The 21,881-nt window shown below is 42.0% G+C and overlaps 2 protein-coding genes across 3 annotated transcripts; one reads left to right on the top strand and one right to left on the bottom strand.

Annotated features, from left to right (window-relative positions):
• Positions 1-3,417: 3,417 nt before the first annotated feature.
• tmod2 (tropomodulin 2) lies at positions 3,418-14,724 on the bottom strand. 2 transcript variants are annotated; one of them, XM_053866380.1, is made up of 11 exons: positions 14,592-14,637; positions 13,808-13,899; positions 10,126-10,327; positions 9,361-9,517; positions 7,620-7,742; positions 7,433-7,507; positions 7,232-7,362; positions 7,015-7,122; positions 6,783-6,926; positions 5,633-5,777; positions 3,418-5,192 (listed from the first exon to the last, which is right to left on the bottom strand). In XM_053866380.1, the coding sequence occupies exons 3-11, from the start codon at positions 10,246-10,248 to the stop codon at positions 5,161-5,163; spliced, it is 1,038 nt and encodes a 345-aa protein (XP_053722355.1). In that variant the 5' UTR covers positions 10,249-10,327; positions 13,808-13,899; positions 14,592-14,637; the 3' UTR covers positions 3,418-5,160. The 2 variants fall into 2 exon arrangements, with proteins under 2 accessions (XP_053722355.1, XP_053722354.1); XM_053866379.1 differs by lacking the exon at positions 13,808-13,899 and having other exon boundaries at positions 14,592-14,724.
• A 1,561-nt stretch (positions 14,725-16,285) lies between these two features.
• On the top strand, positions 16,286-21,604 carry leo1 (LEO1 homolog, Paf1/RNA polymerase II complex component). The gene is made up of 14 exons (XM_053865566.1): positions 16,286-16,378; positions 17,017-17,189; positions 17,531-17,814; positions 17,915-18,123; positions 18,239-18,343; positions 18,418-18,512; positions 18,643-18,791; positions 19,006-19,090; positions 19,152-19,246; positions 19,320-19,454; positions 20,000-20,135; positions 20,642-20,834; positions 20,916-21,013; positions 21,286-21,604. The coding sequence occupies exons 1-14, from the start codon at positions 16,321-16,323 to the stop codon at positions 21,448-21,450; spliced, it is 1,980 nt and encodes a 659-aa protein (XP_053721541.1). The 5' UTR covers positions 16,286-16,320; the 3' UTR covers positions 21,451-21,604.
• Positions 21,605-21,881: the final 277 nt, after the last annotated feature.

Genomic DNA, 21,881 nt, shown 5'->3' with positions numbered 1-21,881 from the left:
TTAAAAAGCCTTTGAAAGGTACAGCGACAGCAGAGCTCAGGCCCAGCCTTAATGACACGCTGTAATAGCGTCACCAGACATGTGTCCAGCTGATCTTTATTGCACTGCTCCGTTTCTCCCCTTTACCCTGACATTGATAAGCAACATTCATTTAAGAGATAAACCCTGGTCGGGCGAAGGAACCTGATTTCCTCTGAATAAGTAATAAAGGTTCACATTCATTTCCTTCCATCAGGCGGTTGTTTTTGATGTCATGGAAACGGTAAGTGCCTTCTGTTCCTTTCAGTGGAGCTCATGAATATTTTGAAGTAATTTTTGTGGACTACTGAGTGACCCTCATCAATAACCAGACCAGCACATCTTTATCGTAGTATTTCAAAGGTGGCTTACATGTTATTGTGGAGACAATATTCACTGGAAATCAGATTAAGAGCGCACACAAAGCTTGAGTGACATGACTCATTTTCACATGAGGATCCTAATGAGACTGGTGCTGGTGTTCTTGCAGTACTGTACGTCAAATTTCAAATGAAAATTTTATTTACTGCAGTATATCCTCGCCTTCTAAGACGCTCAAAATGTAACTATGATCTGAATCTAGGCATAGTGACCCTTAGAATACCGAAAGTTTATATTGAACCAAGCTATGCATTCTAGGTATATTATCCTAGTCAGCATCTTAGTTCATTGAAGATTGGTTTATCGTGTCTGTTATCTTAGTTGTGTATTTCAATTTGAAGCATTTAGGCGAAACACTTTACTGAACCAAAATATAATCTCATCAACCACTTACCACACACTCAAACTCCAACCTCAAATATCTAGATTTGTAATGGGGCTAAAATGTCGACGCAAATGTCAACTGCACTTTCTGGATCAACAAATACTTTATATTACCACTTTGAGGAAGAAGCAATAAGTAAACTTAAGTGCAGTCTCGTTTCTCAACAGCCCTTTTTTTGTCTCTTCTGAGCAATGGTAGGTGATTCGCCCTGCGTTTTTGTAGTCCGCGTGCTTAACACCTGATAAACGGCTTCCGTTGTAAGTACATAGTAATGTTGCATGCGCGATACATCATCATTCACTTGGTGGTTTACTGCCACCTGCTGTATGAACGGGGGAACTGCATAAAGGCGAAATCAAATACATTTGACCGCTAGATGGTGCAAGCGAAGCACCAAAGAAGGATAACTTTCCCATTTAGTTCGACATAACCATCTCTCGAGGCAGGATTATTTTTAACCCGGGCGAAAGAAAACTTCCACAGGCTCTGACATTAAATACGTGTCAGCGGTTGGGAGCGGTTACTCCATGGGATCCTGCTATAACATACTATGAGTGGAACATTATTGGAAACAGATTTTCAGTGTTAAGTTAAACTTTATTTAAAAGTAAAAGTTATATCTGTATTTACGTGGTTTGTTGACCATGGACTCGGCTTCTGCTGGAGCATGTAGACCTCTGAGTTTTTTTCCAAATCATCAACATGATCTCACCCCAAACCTGCCGCCTGTTTTTCTTCAGCCTCTTGGATCAAACACAGTCACATATGCAGCGTCTTCTCTCCTGCTTCCAATTGGTATGGTTATATAATCCCGCCAGGAATGAGACAGTTGGATCTCGCTGGTTCTGGGTTACACGTGGGTCGCCCATCTCTCAACAGGAACAGCAAAAGCACTTACATATCATTTAACTTCTATTCTTTGTCAGAATTCAGGAGTGTTTATTTCATGTGCAATGGTGAAGGGGAAAAGGAAAGGAAAGGAAATATATATATATATATATATATATATATATATATATATATATATATATATATATATATATATATATATATATATATATATACGTGATTTACTTCCGCGGTATTATTGCACCAAATTATCTGGTAATCTGGATTAATCCCCATCAGCATCACCGCCCGCGACAACTATAATTCCATCTCCAGACCAGAAGCTGATTTAGCATCACATGTTATCACTCTGTCTCGATGTGAGGGATTATTTCACTTTTTTTTCCTCCTGCGACTGTTTCCCCGCGGGATCCTCGCATCTCGGACGGAATTCGAAGCGCATCGCACGTCAGATTTAACCGTGCTTCCAAACTAGAAATGGAAACTACGGTGAACAGAGAACAAAAGCCCGGGATACAAACATGCGCTGACGAATCTGCCAAGTGTGGAGACAAGTCGTGAGTCGTTATTTATTTGGAAGTTTTCAATGGCAATGTCTACCAGGACTCACGCTGTCCAAGGGAGAGGCCAGCCATAAAACAATTTTACGTTATTATAAATACAAAGTCCACGCGGCCTCCTGCGGTGACAGACTGAAATGTGTGTCATCCTGTCACCAGAGAGCACAGGTGGATAAAGTCCGGCTCGGGGGCCACATGCGGACCTAATAAGGTCAAAGCAAAACTACAAGTAATTGTACTTTTCTAAAAATTAATTTATCAAGATTTGAATTCTTAATACAACTCATTATTTTAGTCTTTGTTTTCTTTTCTGCCTTCTTTTTTATTTTTAAGTTACATGATGTTAATGAGTACATACTGGTTACTTGCACGTAACTAAGTTCTATGAGTACATGTGTAGCCCTCTTGCGGACTTGGATATTGGTCAGTTCAACAGTACGTCCCCCAAACTAGATGAATAAAATTTAAAAAATGCAAAAATGCTGTGTTTTCCTGACAGCTCTGCCACAAAGGTATTTCAATATTTGCTTTATATTTACAATATTGAATTAAGTTATAGATAATGGAAAAAATACTGGAGGCATATAATGACAAGGGGTAACTAGGCTTCTCCCAATTTTTATAAAGGTTTAGTAATAAGATTTAAGATGATTTTTCTTCTGTTAGTTGGCTCGACGGCCCCTTATGTAATTTAATATCCCACTCATACTATAGAAGTTGAAGCCATCCAATGTGTAAGTGGCTGGTGGTAATAGGTTGTAACACGAAGGTCAAGAGAATCTGATGCTTTTCTTCTAAATAAATATGGAGATATGATTCCAGTACCAAAACAGGGCAGTGTCTTTTTTACATTCTTGCCAAGCAGGATGTTGTGTAAGTGATACTGTCTGTGCATTTCTTCGGTGAAGTGATTCACTCACGGTGCCAGCAACTGCGTTTCAACAGAACTACACTCACACACAACAGCGCAGCCACAGAAGGCCGCACGGCGATGGAGTCATAGCATTACATCACCTCTGAGGCATGTGCAAACAATCAGACACTGGATCTACTTAAAGGAAGAGTTTTGGGCGACTCCCAGAGCAAAAGGGCAATTTGTTTCTGGAGGAAAAGACATAGCACAATGAGCTGCTTCACGCAGTCACCAATCTCAATGGTTACTACTTTGTTTTTGCAGCCTGTTAGCCACCTTATAAGTATCGCAATAATCATGAGAGGGATGAGAAAGGTTATGTAAAAACATTTATTGTTGTGGTTCTCTCACATCCAGCAGTGCCTTCAACCAGTCTTGAGCATCCATGAGAGTCCCTATACTGGAAGTTCATACACAGAATCAAAGCAGTTTATGAGTAGCTTTATGTAACACACACATCTGTGTGAATGCAATTTTGAGATGTGCATTTAGAACTTACAGAATATACACAGCACAGATCAGCGTGAGCACAGTCTGCTGACAGGAAAGCGGAGTTGAGGTCAACACCAACAGATATTTGATCGGAGGTGAAAATGATGGAATGTAGCTGAGTTGAAATGAAGCGATATTCTTTTGGTCAAGTGACAGATGTGAGCACGGCAGTGCTGTCTCCATTCAGAATGAAGAGTGTATATATACAAGTTCAAGTAAGTCCTGAAATAGTCACCTGTTAGAACCACATCGACCAGGTCAGTGTACCGTCGGGAGTGTAGTTGGAGGCACACATGATATTATGGCGTCAGAGGGTTCGACATGCTACTGTTGAGCTCTTGCAGTGTGTGGAAGCGGCTCCAGTCAAGTGTGTGTGTGTGTATAACCCCAAGCAGCTACAACCAGAAAAGAGAACTGTGTGGATGCTACCGTCTCACTCATTCATCCACTCACTTGCTTTCATGCAACCAACAGCTACTCTTTTACATAGTAATGTGAATCTACAAGCACAAGCCCAGGTGAGTCCACAGAACCGAATGGATTGAGCTTAGAACCTTAACAGCAAAGGCCACACGCTCAGTAGATGCTGACACTAGCACAGAACACAGAGGGGCTGACATCAGATCTGATGTGTGGAATGTTGAAAGCAATTACTCGTGACTGAACCTTTCATAAATGTTCCAGAACCACCAAAAGCAACACCCAAGAGAAACATCCAGTCTATGTAGTAACAGAAATAAAGTGAGCGCCCAAAGAAAGCCGGGTTAGAAAAGAAGCGCCGCTCGTGTTGGTCTTTGGCATGTGACGTTTAAGCATTCATGCATTGTGACACCAATATGTTACACATCATTTGTCTATGTTAAAAATTAAATACAGATCAACCCTTTGTGAAGTAGCTTTCATTAAGAAGTGATGATGCAAGTCATTCAAATGACTGGACATGATGTTCTCAGTCTGATATCCAGGATACACTCGGGACATTTCCCCAAAACAACCATGGCAGCAGTGGATAAACACAGCTACAGAGTGGCTCAAAAATCCAAGCTGGTCTATACGAAGAGATGACGCCGAACACTGGCTGCTGTGTCTGGGTCAGGTGAGTGTCTAAGTTGAGACCTCGCAAGAAATCATTACAGAGCTGTCAGAAAGAGGAGGATCAAGTTTGCGGAATGTTAGACTTAAGTTCCTAAGCGTTACATGGTGTTGGTGTTTATTTCATACCATTTTAGTACAAAAGAAAAAGGTTAAAAATGACTGACTGATCGTTAAAGGCTCAAAAAAAAGAGGAGCAGTTGACATGAAATGGCTAAAATCGAATTAGATGTGCACTTTCAATAACATCATGAGAATAACAAACACAAGTATCAATGATTGAGCGGCAAATTCCAGTTATTTTCCTCCGTCTCAGTTAAAATGTTCTTGTTAAATGCGCCTTGCCCGCACAGTTTGGCACAAGACTTGGAGTTCCACACAGTGAGATGAGACTTGGGCACTGGTAGAAGTTATTCCACGTGGTGAGATGAAGCAAAAGGAGGAAGAGTTGGAGGGGGAGATGGACTCTTCTACAGGTCTCCTTCCACTCGCCTCCTGCGAACTGGAGAGGAGCAACGTGAACATGTGATCTTTCTTAAGCCCAAAACATGCATCTCAACCATCAACTGTTAGTCAGCACTGAACCTGGGAGTGAGCCTGTACAGTAAAACATCTAGAGAAAAGAGGGGTGTCACATTTAGAACAGGATGCTGTCACTCTCACACAACAGTTGTTAGTTCTGTGGCGAATTCACTCAAAATCTGTGGGAGTAAATCACATTCTTCAGTAGAGAATTTGGGCCACACTCATGCATCACACCTGAGCTACCGACGTTCTGACCGGGCGAGGCGCTAAAAGAAAGAAATACCAAAGACACAAATAAACACAAGGTATGGGAGAGAGGGAGGAGAATGTAGTCCGCCTGGTGTGAACATGACAAAGGCAATGAGAGGAGCTCCTCACAAGTCCAAACAGAGTGATGCAAGAGCGAGTGAGTCATACCCAGGTCGTTGTTCTTGGTGATGGCAGCAGCAGCTCTGGAGCGAGGCCCTTGCTGAGTGAAGTGATACCCAAACTTCACGATGCTGTTGTTTTCCTCCAACATTTTAGCAATCTCCATCTCTACAGTGGTGCCCAGCTGCTGCCTCTGAAGTCATGAAAGGCAAACAAAGCAGCTTTGTCACTCACGAGCAGGTGTGTGGCGGGCTAAATCATCGTCTTTGCAGTAACCATATACAGTATGACCCCATCATCACTATTATTCTGTTGAGATGAATCACGTTTTCACTTGAGATGTTTGTCATTTGAATTGTTGTTTTCTGTTCTCATTATTGGTTTTATGTTTCATAAGTGTTGTTGACTCCATTGGTATTGTTTCCTATGAATCTGAAAATGACACAATACTATTCCCATTCGGGAGTTTCCAACCTGATTCTCAGCCCCTAAGGCTGCCTCCTTAGTCTCACTCCTTCAGCGCGATGAGGAACGAGAAATGATTCTAATAGCAACAGAAAAGTCTCCTTCGTGGCCCCTAATTTTGCTGTGCGTGTGTGTGCACTGTGAGTCGCCTTGACAGGAGACGATCACAAGTATACACATGCTAATGAAATGATAATTATGAGACGTCATCTTGCTGTGTTCAAATGGAAATAAGTGGAGGCTACACAGACACGGTTTGTTTCAACATATATTTGACTGTCTAAATGACACCAATGTTGCCTTTGAGAAGTTAAACTTCAGAATGAAGCTGAGCTGCCGGAGACACGTGCCCCACTGGATCGACTCAGTCAGACATGGTAAACACTCGCCTGGAGAAAAGCACGGCTCTAACTAATATAACAAACTCACAATCTGTCATGTAAACACAACAAGCACGTACGACATCAACATCTAGGATGCTGAAAGTGGCGAGCGTTCACACGATGAAGCGGCATCAATAAACACCCAGGCCAACTGGATGGTTATTAGACCCATGTCCAGATGGCAGGACGGCGCTTTCAAACAGCAAAAAAAATGACCCACTTATCCTTCATTCAGTGTGAAGCTATTTTACATACTATTGCTCAGTTATTGCATAAATAGAGTCAGTCAGTCATTTGTGTGACTACAGAGATGAAAAAATAAACTGTGTAAACTTGTGTCCTTGGGTTACCTGGTTGTCTATCTTGATCTCTGTGAGTGTCTCGTTGTCTCGCAACGCTTCAACCAGGGCCTGCACTCCCACTCCAGTGATGAAGTTGGACTCTAAATTCAAACTCTGAAGTGTCTTGTTCTCCCGCAGCATGTCACCAAAGACCTGGAGAGACGCAATGAAGTTGTGATTTATCTACAAAATATACTTCTGCTCTCAGTGGAGTCATTGCAGCCTGTTAAATCTCCCTCACCACTGCGATGGGGTCATTACTCCGTGTTGCTGCCAGGCTAAACTTCTTCACATGTGTGTTCCTTTCCATAGCTTTGGCGTAGTCCTTTAGTGTGGGAATTGGGATGTTCTGAAAGCGGAAAAACAAATGTTTTATCCTGGAAATAACCCACTCGTTGCATTAAATCATCTGTGTTCATGCATTTCTGTTTGTTTGTTTGTTTGTCGTTTGATCGCACCTTGATGTTGTTCAGGTTGACCTCTGTTAAAGAGCTGTCATTATTCTTTATCCGCTGCAGAGTCTCTTCTACGTTGGTGGGATTTGGAGGCTCATCAAAAACCGGGTTCATCTTCTCCCCTTTAATAACATCTGGAAACAACACAGATGTCTTTTCTGTACCTTCTATAAAAGGCAGCTCAAACTACACAAAATTGCTTACTGTTGTAACCATCTTTGCTTCTAGTTCCATCATACGTCTGAGTGCTGGTGACCAGTGTGTGAACACCCAAGATGGCTGTGGGTCCAAAACAAAAACACAATTATTTACTTGTAAATAAAGATAATCTATGTTTTCCACATCCAGCAAACAATCTCAAAGCACTAGTGAGCACAGTTGATTATTTCACCTGCAAGATCACACAGTTCTGTATCAGTGGCGCTGGACAGGGCCTCTTCTAACTCTGGGTCGAGGGTTGTGACCTCCTCTTTTCGCGACTCCAGTGGTTTCGTCTTTGGGACAAATACTTTACCTGGAGGAGAATGAAGAGAGTATAAAGATTGAAGTGATAAAGGTTTAGAGGACAATAAAACCACAGCAGTTAATAACACTGAGGAGTACGTGCGCCAAAGTGTCAGTGTTAATGTATAGCAGTTGTTGGACTGGCAGAAAAAAAGCCCTGGATGAAATCATGTTTATAAAAATATATATTGAAATAGAGAAAATATTGATGTTGCTGGGACATGCAGTAATAATCTGGCCAACAGTGCGGATGTCACCAGAACGTGGAAGGAAGTTACTGAAGAATGGCTGGATTATAATCTTCACCTACTGCAGAGCACAAACCCCACACCGAACAAAACAACTGTCTGATCAACTTTCCGGACTTCTTACACAACAAAGCCCTGCTCTCTCTCCTCATTCTAGGTCTGACAGCCAAGTCAACGTGCTCCCACTGGTCCCTGATGGGGGGTTCTGGCACTTCCTGTCAGCCAACCAACAGCAAAACACTCAGAGCAACATGTAACTCATGCAGATGAAGAGCCCCATGTTTGGAAAGAAAGCTGTTTGCTCGTGTTTTGGGGGTCGACACCAGCTGAGGAGAGAAGCATGTGTGACGCAAGTATTGTCATGAAGTTGTTCAGTAACAATGGTGACAGAGTGTAAACTATTTTACAGGCCTGACAACATCACATTGTAAATAATGAAATTTAGATTTAGTGTTTATTCCACTGTTCTGACAACAGAACCTGTTCATGAGTTTTCTTACACCTCCAACACTTTTTTTCTTTTAAACCCTGGATCTGAGCTGGGTGTTCCGCTCCAATTTACTGTGTGTAAATCTCCCGCACACACCCTTTTTATCAGCAGGGGGTGAGAATAACAAGGAGACAGGAATCTACATTCCACAGACCCACAATGATCCAACTTTTCCATGTTGTCAGAGGAAAGGAACACACAAGCTCACAGAGAAACGCATTGCTTACAGACTCTTAAAAAACAGGTTACAAATTGGCTCAATATTTTTTCTACAGGGGGTTAGTTTTCCTATTTCAGATTCTCATCGGGAACATAATCATGATCATGATGATAGTAGACATACTGTCTCTGTTTTGTGTCCACTGAAAGTATTCCAGAGAGATTTGTGATGACCAAAGCAGATGAGCAGTCGAAACTGCTCTGTCGACCCAGTACTGACAACAAACATCAGACTTTCAACGACAAGTCCAGTCAGGAATTTGACACGACGGCTTTCCCTAGATTTGCCTGCAGCCATTGTCTTGACACAACAAACACATCCGGGCATTTTACAAATACTTAAACAGCACTAACATAAAGGTCAGAGCAGCAAAAATGCATAGCTGAGTGAAGTCAAACACTAACTGAAACTGGAGTTGTAAATAATGACAGGGCCAAAACCATTATCTCGACTGAAGATGTCCCAGAACACCTTGTGCCTAACAACCTTAGAGGAAAGACATAATACATATATAATGTACTATTAATAACCGCATTGACAGGACAGATGTTTCTTAATTAATGTGTGCACGTGTCACAAGCCACAGCCCCACAGAATTCGAGGTTAAAAAAAACAAACAACTCAAGGTTTAGAAGAAAGCAACAACTCTACATTTAATATAAGGACACACCTTTCTTTTCTCCAGTGAAAGGCACAACATCCTCTCTGTCCTTGTACTCCATCGCTTCCTTCTCTAAGTACTTCAAGAGCCTCTCTCTGTCAAACGTTCCGGTGGCCTTTTTTGACGTCTGGTCCTTCTGACGCATTCCGGCAGGAAGAAGCGCATTCTGAGGGAGACAGACAAGATTTAGCAGACTTGTAAGGCCATAAATAAAACACAGACACCTGCCCTGCAGAAGAATATTGGACTGAGTTAGACAGAAGTTTCACATTATGGATAGTATTTTCCATTCCCACATCGTACTGTAATAAAAATGGTGGCTTTCGACAGCTGGATTTTCACCGCCAGGAAGCAGGATGTTTAATTAAAAAGTCACCTAACATCGCGTTTTAATAAAAAATAACTTAATAATTTAATAAAAATACATGGAGAAATGGAGAGAAGCAGATCCACTGCCCAACAAATCACACATGATGCATAACAAAGAGAGCTAGTACAGCTAAATCTTACCAAGAAGTAGTTAATAGAAAATTTACTTCCCTAAGCATTACAAAGGGAGGAATCGAATGTGAAGAAAATATACCTGCAGCCGACAATTTTGTCAGGCATAACAGTTGGAAGGTGTAGAATTTGAATTTGCCCATGAATACAAAACAGTATGATTCAGATTATCCTGCTAATCTTTTTATATTCCAAAAAAGTCTACTCTAGAGCCAAACTACAGTCTTCCTGCTCCCAGGACTTCCCTCCTCCAAATCTCTTCCTACTTCTAACCTCTGGGTCAATCTCTTCCAGCGCCGTCTCCAGCTGTTTCAGTTCCTCTGCCGACAGTTTGTTAAGGATTTCATCTTCGTCCAGGTCCTTGTACTTGTCCAAGTCCTTTTTAAATAACGCCATGATACCCGCAACAGCTTTCTAGAATCTGACCACAGCGTTTCCTCGTCAGCTCACTGTGTCAGACCAGGAAGAGTGCCTCCTAAAAACAAGAGCAGAAGGGGAATCAAATGAATACATTAAATATTCCATGGTTTCGTGTTGACAGTGTAAGAAATGTATTTCAAATGACCAGAGTAAACAATCATAAATATTTGGTAGTGCAGCTTTGTCGGGTCGATACAAAGAAAAGAAATCTGACAGAACTAAAGGTAGTTCTAAAAAGCAGCATGCAAAATACACTAGTTGCATGCACAATTCTTTTCTCACACACAGGAAGTTGAGGGAGTCATACTGCCTATTAAACTGATAACAGGGAACAGCAGGAAGTGTACACAACAGTAGATGCAGCGATGGACCAACATTGTGCCATTCACTGGTCCAGTTAGAAGCTTGGCAAGTCACATACGGAATCTGTATGTTTTAAGTCCTAGCTGACTTCATTCAGAGCAGAGTGCATGTCAGCATTTACGTTTTCATTTGGGCCGCTTAATTGGACTAACAAGAGCCAACGTGTCTAAATGGAGCTTTTACCAGACATTTGCGTCATACGCTCCGAGAATGTGACTCCTATTCTGGCTAAACTGATCCAAACAATGTGTTCCCCCTGTAAAACAATACCCGAACTCAGCTGCAATGATGTTAAACCCTGATCCGGGACAAAGGAAGAACTCTCCCTGTCATGTCATCTGACCGCTCCCATGAGGATCACTAGGAACTTCCTGTAACCAAGGCTCAAACATGAGCAACAAACAGTTCAAGGTGATAGAGTAGGTCAATAAAACGAAGAGATGACGGAGCGTAGTTGTCTTGCGTCAAGACAAATGAAGTGAGCCTTCAACTTCTGCTCCCACGCCACAGCCTGTACGCTATATGACCTCATTGCTTCCAGATTCCCCGCTGACCTCTACAGATGGTTCCAGTTCCGTTAGTCACACAAACAAACATGTGATTGCTGATATTTACACATAAAGGAAGATATAACAAATAAAGCAATCACATCTATGTCAACAGAACATTGCTTAATGCTTCACTTCTTGGTAGAGTACAGGAAAATCTCATGGTGCTGCTATCAGGCCCGTTTCTAAAACCCGCTGACAAAGCAGAATACAGTTTGGGAAAATCCTGTTTGCTACCAGATTCTTTCCACTCTTTTTCCAGGAGCATCCAGACTCTTGGTTCTGTTCCGATGTTGCCTGTGATGCAGGGTACTCAGTTTACGTTTCCCATCAACCACATTAGATTACGGCTGCAAGCACATTCGAGCTTCATGGTTGAATGACGGTCGTAGTGGGGACACTCTCAAGCTTGACTGTGTCCCTGGGCGGCTACTTTGGGCTAAATGTCAACGCTTAACAGCCTTCGCTAATGTTTACTGAGGAACGCTTCATGGTTTCCCATTATTGTTATTACACAATGTCATGTTGACTGTGATGACAACGGTCACTACTCCAAGTATAAGGAAGCTCTAATTGAAAAATATGGATTTGTTAAAGAAACTGAAGAAAGAAACGCACAGAGACTGCAACACAGCTGTGTTTGAAAATGTATATACATACTGCATGGATGTATAATACAGGGATACTGTATAAAACATGTATGTTTAAAATATTGACATACAAGAAGTGGGTATGATATATGCTATTTGATGATTTTGGATTTAAATTTAAGATTTGAGCGCCATGCCTTCCCCAACTAAATCTCCAATTGAGCAGTTCTCATTCTTGGTTGGCTTCTTCAGCCTGTCAGTCAATGGACCTGACAGATTCTTTGTCTATGTAGTTATTGCTGGACTGATACAAATGTTTTCAGCTCAGATCACATTCCAGGACATCACTGCTTTTACAAGCTAAGTGGCTCGATGTGAAAAGGCAAAAAAAAAAGAACCATGACGGCAAGACAGATATGGAGGAATACACAATTATGTTATTTACGAATGTTAGTGGGTCATTTGTCACACGTTAACTTTACAGAGATATCAAAAAGGCGACGCGAAGAGCAATCCCTAAATGTTGAAAAGCTTTGGGAAGCTAAAAATGTTCTGCTTATATCATTATAAGCCTGCTCTTGTGTTACTGCAGCCCTGGGATGGTTCATATTTCATGATCAATGTAACCGTCACCCCAATTAAAAACATCTGGAGGCTCAGCACACTGACAATGTTTTACCACCACCACATTTTTCAGAACTCAGTTACGTGTTAAAATAATGGGGAGTATTTATAAAAGCTAAGAGACAGACGGACGGACAGATAGGTAGAAGACAGATAGATGCTAGACAACTGGAAAACAGCAGCTGTCAACACACGAATAATGCTCTTATGATCGGATGAGCCCAAAATAACGCCTTTACCATATTATCCCACTTCCTGGACGCCCTGCTGCACTTAGAACTAATGGAAGACATTTTAAGACCTTGTCCAAGCGAGAATACTTTCGTGAGTCCAGACAGAAAGTGATGGTTGCAGACTGATACTAAGGCAGAGCCCAAGTCAGGAGGGAGGCTGAGAGAGGATCCATTAGTGCAGTCTAATTGATTGCTTTCTCCTTCTCTTCACTGGTAATCCTCCAAGACAACAACAGATGGCTCAAAGCCAATGGTAAGCCAAACCGGTCTGTACACTTCACTCACCTTGGACTTTACTACACTGACCTCTACACAGGGGTTACAGGACACCCTTGTTGAGGACACAACAAAGACACAGAAATGAACTTTGTCAAGATGCAGTTAAAGTTGCAAGACTGTGCATGATCAAGTAAACAATCCTTTCACATGTCACAGTGTGAAGAAACTACTTGTTGTGCCTGAATCCAACAGCTTGGCTCAGTTTTAACCCAGTGAATCTGGTGAATGTACATGTGAGGCTTCCTTAAGTAAGACGATGGCTGGATGAATGAGCAGGAAGCGCAGGATTGTTATTAAATTATTATAGCACACCGCCTCTTCGACACACAGAGGAAGGCTATAGTTAGATCAACCCAGCTCTGCTACGCTAGAGAAATGAATACACACTCCCTCCTACAACTACTACCCAGTTTCAGTCTCCACAGTTTCACGTCAGCACCGTGCTATAAATTGAGTGTCACAGTTATCACAACTATGTGTTTAATATTTTCATGGTCACAAGATGGAGATGTCGCACACATGGCAAATTGTTCGAAAGCTTTCAGGACATGTTAAGAAGCTGTACCTCCCTTCAAAATGTAAAAAACTGGTACATGCTAAACAGGAAGCTGTGTGTGGAGTGTTTTCAAAACAAACATAAATGTGCACACACTGTTATATTACCATGAAACACAAGCACACTAAACGTACTTGTGGGTTTTCAGCTTGACAAGGACAAGAAAGTTAAAAAAAAAACAAAAGAGGATCGAGGTGGTCTTTTGATTATGATCAATAGTGAGAGCTGGAGGTTGTGAGACACTGTAGTCAAAATCAAGAGTCAAAGATAAAAGATGCCATGTCAGCACTAATCCACTCTCAGAAAACAGATACAGACACACATTCCTCTTGGTTACAATACCTGATTCACAGCTTTCACACAAGTTTCGCCAACGTCCTGAGTAAGAGTTCTCCTTCAGACCGCACCCTTCATTCAGCATTGAGGCCTGCCACCTTAGTGACCACACAGTTACACAGTACTTCAACATTACTTACGTGTACAACCTCACGTGACAGATATAACAAGTCGCCAGTTACGACTAATACACTCGTTCGTTTCCACATATGGTATATGAGTCATGCCAGCAAAATAATTTCTTCGGAACAGTTGAAGTATTTTTGTTAAATGCTGTTGATCCAAATGTCAGGGATGGGCTGCTGAGATTATATCGCAGAACCAGATGAGACGCCTAAATCGCAGGACAATAATCCTGTCTGCTACACTGCGAGAATATGAACAGGCAACCGAAATTGCTCAACAGAGGAATTGGTCGATGTTTGGTGGAATCTTACTCAAACAGAGGAAAAAAACAGCGGAACAGTTGACATGTTTATGATGATGCTGCAGCTGACAGTCAACACTTCGAACACACGGAACTAAAACATGTTCCACATTGGTGTATAGCAGTACAAGAAGACAAAAGTCACTTTAATAAGCATGCATTACCAAACGCATGTGTGTATTACACCGGCACGGTAAATAGATTTCCGAGTATATGGACCAGCTAACACGCTAACAGATCCAGTTGACTCAAGCTACTAGCAGTCAAGCTAAACTCACGAGCACACACGTTGAGTGAAAGTGTACAAAAATAACAAAGGCAGACAGTTGTACCGAATGGTCTAAACACGACAGGAGTCCTTACCAATTAAAGCCCAGTTGAATAAACACCTTATAAACGCCCGATCTTCCCGGTGTCAACGGCGCTTCCAACACTTGATTTCAGTATCGACCCAAAGGGTGGGAACACGGAAAGAGCGGAGCGCAGTCTGTGACGGACGTAAGCGCCAACCAATCAGCGAGGAGTCTTCCCTATATCAGCCAATAAGCGGAAGTAGACTCACCCTATTTACAGTCGCCCAAAGAACAGGGGGAAAGGGAAGCAGAAGTTTGTGTTTTCTTTCACTTGTTCTGAGGTTCACACTAAACCTCAGACCAAATGCAGCCCGAGGGCTACGTCTGACCCTTTGGTTACGAGTGTTATGGCCTTTCAAGTTTGTGATTTGAACATTTTAATTTCGTGAAGTTTTATATTCATATATTGTTGGAATTTGCCTGAGTGTATGAAATTGTATCTCGTTGCCCGTTTTCTTCTGTTATTTTTCTTTTACGACAGACCAGAAATTACTACGCCACGGGCTGTCTATCAAAGGACACTTTTACGGACAACCAACCGCACTTATACTTATAATTCATCTTTATATGTTTAAGGATCATTATAGGAAATGCTGAACGACTGTTTAGTTGATTAAATTATTTACTGTTGACATGCATTACATTTAACATTTTAGATTTTTACATTTCATTTTATTATATTACTTCTCGTACTTTTAGGTTTTTCATGTCAGTGAATTACACATTTTCAGTTTGACTATTGGAGTGTATATATGTTTTAGTGTGGTTCAAGCAAATGATTTGTAGACGTTCTCTTTCCTTCTCTGCTCCTCTTTATTAGGAGTTAGGTTAAACAGTTTTTATAGGTGATGTGGTGGCAGTCCACATTGGCTCTAAACATGACCAACAGTGTTTGTCTCTCTACTAGGTCTGGTCATTGTAGTACTACTAGTTTGGCAAACAGTCTATTGGTGTGTGCGCTGTCATAGAAACTGGCAATCAATAAGCCGAGCAGACGCAGTGAGACTTTTATTATATCTACCTCTCGTTTCATGCTTTAGTTTCATTCATTATGTTTCAAATCATTTGTACTACTGATATTCTACACCGTTGTTTATTATTTCCTTGGTAATTTTTCAAATAGTTCCCTTTGAAATACATTTTACAGTTTTTTAAATTCATTTTTGCTGCTTTCAAATCATTATATGGAAACAGTCTGTAGCTTTTTCATTGACATTACTATGTTTAGTCTATAAGTAAAGTATGATGCAGGTCACACCCAAATGAGTCATTTGTTCCGTATCCAATTTCACACATTTCCAGAAAATTTCATTCAAATCCGCCAAAACTTTTGTTTGTTAAAGTGTATATATTTTGTACTAACTTAAAAATAAATATTGTGTTTTAATGAAAGGATTTGAGGCATCAAGTAAATACCATTGTGATAGTTTAATAGCGACCATCTTTTACCCATCTCAAGGTACACACGTTTTTTCTATTAGAAACTGGGTATTACGGAGAAACAAATTATAGGATTCGGATATCTTTTCACTCGTCTAACAGTTCATTATATCACGCTATAAATGGTTACGAGTTCCGAACATATGGTGAAAACATGCTTAACGTTTACTGCACCCTGGTGGAAATTGTTAGGTACTACATAAATTCGTCACCTAAATCCTTCGGGTTGACCGCGGAAGTAAACAGTCTGCTCTCAGTATCTGCTTCCGGTAGGTCACGGTTTTTCCTGTTTGGAAGAAATGGCGGACATGGATGAATTGTTCGGTAGTGATGGGGACAGCGACAATGATCAGCGAGGTACTGATGTTTCTGCCCTCAGCGCTACTTCAACATTTAATTCACTTGCTTTGCGATTGATTTGTCTGCAGCCTGATGTGTGCCGCCTCTTTAAACAGCGCAGTTCAACATTCACCGCTACAGCATGCAACTTTTACCGGAACGTCGCACCATATTTTGTAGATTTTAAGCAATTGTTCTCCTGCCCGATTTAGTATATAATTACACTGGTTGAAACCGTTCTAATTAACTTTTACCTGTATCCATAAGTTGATTTACAATATAAGTCAATATAATATTGCCATCGTTATTGCCAACGAAACGAAAATGCAGTTTTATGAATCCCATATTCAGAAACAACGATTCAAAGGGCGAAACAAATTAGTGAAAGAGAATTAATGAATAAAGTAATATTATAACTGCAAGGGTTTTGTTGGTGATTATTCAGATTTTACGACGTGCTGTATAGTGGGTTGGTGCGGCTACTGATCAGTACTGTTGATGGGCTGTTGAGGGTGTCCATCTGTGCTCAACTTTTTTATTTAATTCCTCCCTGTACGGTGGCCTGTCATTGACAATAAGATTCCATATCAAAATTCAAGGCTACATGGGTAAAACAAGTCAGTCGGTCTGCTGAATCAACCACCTGTCTTTGTCAGGATCTGGCTCCGGGTCTGGCTCTGGATCAGGATCGGGTTCAGATTCGGAACAGGAGAGACCCCGGTCGGCAAGCAATGTGTCTGGAAGTGGCAGCGGCAGTGACAGTGACAGAGAAAGAGATGATGAGGATGAAGAGGGAGGTCATGGGGAAGGAAAACCAAGTATGAATAAGGTAAATGACAGTATTACACTGTAGGTCTGTTTTGAAGTACTGGACTTTTGAAGTATCTGTTTCAAAATGTTTTATTATTTATTATTAATAATTATATTAGATTACATCATTTGTTCAGTAGAGATGGATTGATGCTTGCTACATTAAATTATACAGTAGCAACAGTATGCTATTCTGAGTACTGAGTACATTTATTACATTATACTTATCTGCATTGGTAAGAATATTCACCCATTTTTTTATTTTACACAAATGTAAAACCATGCATTCCATACCCTTAATTCAAATCTTCCTTTGTGACAAGTGATTTAGAAAAAGTGGAATTTGTGTCAACTGTGTAGGAGTTGTTTGGTGACGACAGCGACGATGAGCAACAAAGTCAGCGCAGCGGCAGCGACAACCAGTCAGATCGTTCAGATGCCAGCGTACACTCAGACCAAGGGGAGAATGACCATTCGGATGCCGAACAACATAGCAGCCCAAAACACAGCCATCAAGATGACGATGAAGACGAAGATGATGAAGATAGAGGCCGTCATTCAGATGGAGGCAGCCCTGCTGGAAGTGGCATGTCTGGGGCAGGGAGCCCTCGCTCTGACAGGGGTAGCGCCCATTCAGATAGGAGGTAATACAGCCTGGCATGTTTTTTATTCATATCTGAAAATGACTGTTTTGACTTTCAATTCGTTTTTGCTTCACCCTTGCTTGACTTCTCTCTCAACCAGTGCTCACAGTGATCCCGGGACTCCTCAGTCAGGACCGGGAACACCTCATTCTGATGCAGAGGGTTCTGGTCGAGAGAACCAATCTGACGATGAGAAATGGGGTGGAGGGGCAAAGAGTGACCAGTCGGACGAGGAGGAAGAAAAAAGACGTTACTCAGATGAAGAAAGAGACAACTCTGATGACGATGAGCCAAGGAACCGAAAGTCAGGTACAAACTTGTTTCTAGACATCTAGACTGTCCTGGATTCATTGTTTTGTTCCAACCTAGATTTACTAGTTTGTATTTCTGGTCTTATGCAAGGTTAATGCTGTTGTTCTTGTAGCCTCTGCGAAGGGAAGCGACAGTGAGGATGATTTCCTCCGACAGAAAAGCAAAGCAAAAGTGGATTCTGACTCTGATTCAGACAGTGATGTTGGAAGAAAGAAGTGTAAGCAAGAATGACAACTTATCCAAAGTACTTGCAATAGAGACTTTATATTCTTCTTCAATAATATCCCACAGCAAAAAAACCTGCAGCCGACGACCTGTTTGGAGAGGCAGACGACATTTCCTCTGACAGTGATGCAGAGAAGCCCCCAACTCCTGGGCAACCCATGGTGCGTATTCTTATCTCACACCTAACATTCACATTTTGTCTGTGAAATCCAACTGGCTGCTCTCTGATATTCACTCTTCATAAAAATGTGTTTTTGCCACTCTGATATTGTAACCTGTTTGTGTGTACAGGACAGGGAGGATGGGATGGAGGGCGAGCAGGCGGAGGAGGAGCCAGCACCAGAGACTCGTATAGAAGTAGAGATCCCTAAAGTCAGCACTGACCTTGGTTCTGACCTCTACTTCGTGAAGCTGCCAAACTTTCTGTCCGTGGAGCCGAGGTAAGAGCCATAAATCCAATATTGTATTTTTAACGTGGCTCCTCAGTTGCCACACACTCGTACACCGAAAATAGATCGAAGCAAGATAACATAAACTATGGTTCCACTCTTGTGTGTTAGGATTTGTTGCCGCCTCCAGTGTTGAGTGTGAATTACCTCATTCATTCTGTTCATTGGAATCATTTTAAAATAAATGTATTTTTTCTGTAATTAGACCCTTTGATCCCCAATACTATGAGGATGAATTTGAAGATGAGGAGATGCTGGATGAAGAAGGACGCACCAGGCTCAAACTGAAGGTTTGTTGCATTTGAGATGTGCAATCTTAAAACATGCATGAATCTTGTTTTCCTCTCACAGGTGGAAAATACCATCCGATGGAGGGTCAAGAGAGATGAAGAGGGAATCGAGACCAGGGAGAGCAACGCTCGAATTGTCAAGTGGTCTGACGGAAGGTGGCTAACACTGAAAACAAGGGTGTGTCAAGACGACTGTGACAACATTTCTTTGACATTATGCCTCTTGCAGCATGTCTCTCCACTTGGGCAATGAAGTGTTCGATGTTTACAAAGCTCCGCTCCAGGGCGACCACAATCACTTGTTCATCCGCCAGGGAACTGGACTACAGGGACAGGCTGTCTTCAAAACCAAGCTTACATTCAGGTACTGCGTTCATGGCTTTTGTGGATCAATTCAATGATAGACAAACTGTTACAAGTGTGAAACATCACAGACACCCTTAAAAATTAGAACACTTTTTTTTTTTTTTTGCATAAAGCACCATTGAGAAATATTGTGTTCTGAGTCCTTGGTTGACCTTGTGCTCGCTGCCCAGGTCTCTCACAATAGAAACTGTGTAAGCCTCTTAGCACCCCAAAGTCCACCTGGATGTTCTGTAGTCTGAGACAAGTTCAACTCCAGCCAAAGTCTGCTGTGCGGTACATCATGTTTCCCAGACAGGACAATAGCATTTGTTCTGAGTAGGTATTACCTTGAGATTAGACCTGAGTTTTGATACGGATCACTGCGAAAGCAGCTCACAGAGCTAATGCTCTGCTCTCTTTCACTGCAGTGTCATTCAACCACAAACAAAAATGTACTACATGAATCTAATGGATTCTAAATATTCTGCCAAAACAAGTCGAGCTAATATTCATATTCAAAGTCCTTTTGGATTGATGTAATTCCAACAGATGATTTCTCCTCAGGCCACACTCCACAGACAGCGCCACACACAGGAAAATGACCTTGTCTTTAGCCGACCGTTGTTCAAAGACCCAGAAGATCAGAATCCTTCCAATGGCTGGCCGAGATCCAGAATCCCAGCGTAACGAAATGATCAAGGTCAGTTTCTGCCTCGCACTTCTCTTAAAGCTCCACATTACCTGTCAAACCTGTGCGGTGAAGCTCATCCAAACACGAATCTCACCACAGTTATGTAACCGCGTCTCTGTCATCACTGAAAATAAAAGTGTCGGGATGTTCCAGTGGCTGGTTTTGTATTGTCAAGCCAAACGTATTTTGGTCGATAGCATCATTTACCAAATGGCTGCCGAGAGAATTTCCAGCGAGAACTAAAGAGAGAACAAGTGGTGTGTGGGAATGAATGTGTAAGCCGACAGCAATTTATTATAAATAAAAATATTTCATGTTTGTTGCATGTTTTGCTCATTTTGTTTCATGTCCGATGGTTTAGCTGTGAAGATAAACCTGAACAAGCCCAAAATTGTGGAAAATGAAAAGTGATGCCAATGTTGAGAGCGTCTTCGGCTCCATTTTTAGGAACGTCGCCCTCATTTTGTACAGTAATGTTCATTGGACTTGACAGAGTGAGTGTTTTGCTCCATCAGAAAGAGGAAGAACGCCTGCGTGCCTCCATCCGCCGAGAGTCCCAGCAGAGGAGAATGAGGGAGAAGCAGCACCAGCGAGGCCTGAGCAGTAATTACCTGGAGCCGGACCGCTACGACGATGATGAGGAGGGAGACGAAGCCATCAGTCTTGCAGCCATCAAGGGCAAATTCAAAGGAGGAGGCGGACTGAGAGGTGATGGGGCAAATCACCTGCCCGCTCTCTCAGGGGTGGGGTGTCAGTCAGCTCCAGTTAAACCTTTTCTTGTCTGTTCAGAGGAGCGAGCCAGGATCTACTCCTCAGACAGTGATGAAGGCTCAGATGACGACAGGGCCCAGCGGCTGATGAAAGCCAAAAAACTGGACAGCGACGAGGTAGGTGTAGTACACAGTCCGACAGACAGGGGGCAGTGTGACACTGACACGTTCAGAGTGCTCTCCCCAGAGTCCAGTAAACGCAGGTGTTTAATAATAGTCTTGATAATAATAATAGAGCAATGAAGTGGTCACTGCCTGTACCTACAAAGAAGCGACTGCAGCAGAGGAACATAACACGCTGTTCTCAAGTGCTGGACAAGATGTCTGCTGCTGTCAGCAACACTGACTCTTCACATTTTATCCCTGCGTCATCTCTCCTGATCCTGCAGGAGGGAGAGGGTTCCAGCAAACGAAAGGCCGACGACGACGATGATGATGATGAAGACGATATGGCCCCAAAGAAAGCAAAGAAGTATGTCATTAGTGACGAAGAGGATGATGAGCAGCAGCAAGAGGAGGAAGATGATGATGACGATGATGATGATGATGAATAGTCTCTTTCTCTTTTTTAACTATTCCACTGTATAAAAGTGTATTTTGTATATGTTTTTTTTTGTCAAGAACTGTGTGGGCAAGCGCGAGCGGTGAGTGCCTGTTTATGTTGTGTGAAGTCCAGGCGAGAAATAAAGACGTGGTTGTCTTATGTAACAAGGATTCCCAGGCTCTGATCATTGATTTTATCCATCGTGATTCATACACATTCTGTGTTACGAAACTATTGTGTGCTTGCCAGCCGCTACGAACTTCTCTCAGCAGTCCGTCTATGTTCAGTGACATAGGCAAGATATGTCAATAAAGAGGCCTGTTTATCATAACAGGTAGAAGAGGTTCTGCAGGTAATCGCAGAGCTGGTGCCGGGAAACTGACGGAACTGAAACTACACAGCAGGTGGATGAAAATTGCGTCATTTTAGTTTTGACAAATG

Source organism: Synchiropus splendidus, chromosome 5 (genome assembly GCF_027744825.2).
Source record: "Synchiropus splendidus isolate RoL2022-P1 chromosome 5, RoL_Sspl_1.0, whole genome shotgun sequence".
Lineage (NCBI taxonomy): Eukaryota > Metazoa > Chordata > Actinopteri > Syngnathiformes > Callionymidae > Synchiropus > Synchiropus splendidus.
This window is presented reverse-complemented; position numbering and strand designations above follow the sequence as displayed.

Bases quoted from the DNA above. Each gene is read 5' to 3' on its own strand.
- tmod2 (XM_053866379.1), bottom strand. From the start codon at position 10,248: ATGGCGTTATTTAAAAAGGACTTGGACAAGTACAAGGACCTGGACGAA. The intron at 7,123-7,231 runs GTGCGATCAAAC...TTCCGCTTTCAG, and splicing joins TCAACCTGAACAACATCAAG to AACATCCCAATTCCCACACT. The intron at 5,778-6,782 runs GTAACCCAAGGA...TCATGACTTCAG, and splicing joins AGATCAAGATAGACAACCAG to AGGCAGCAGCTGGGCACCAC.
- leo1 (XM_053865566.1), top strand. From the start codon at position 16,321: ATGGCGGACATGGATGAATTGTTCGGTAGTGATGGGGACAGCGACAAT. The intron at 16,379-17,016 runs GTACTGATGTTT...TGTCTTTGTCAG, and splicing joins CAGCGACAATGATCAGCGAG to GATCTGGCTCCGGGTCTGGC. The intron at 19,455-19,999 runs GTACTGCGTTCA...ATTTCTCCTCAG, and splicing joins AAAACCAAGCTTACATTCAG to GCCACACTCCACAGACAGCG.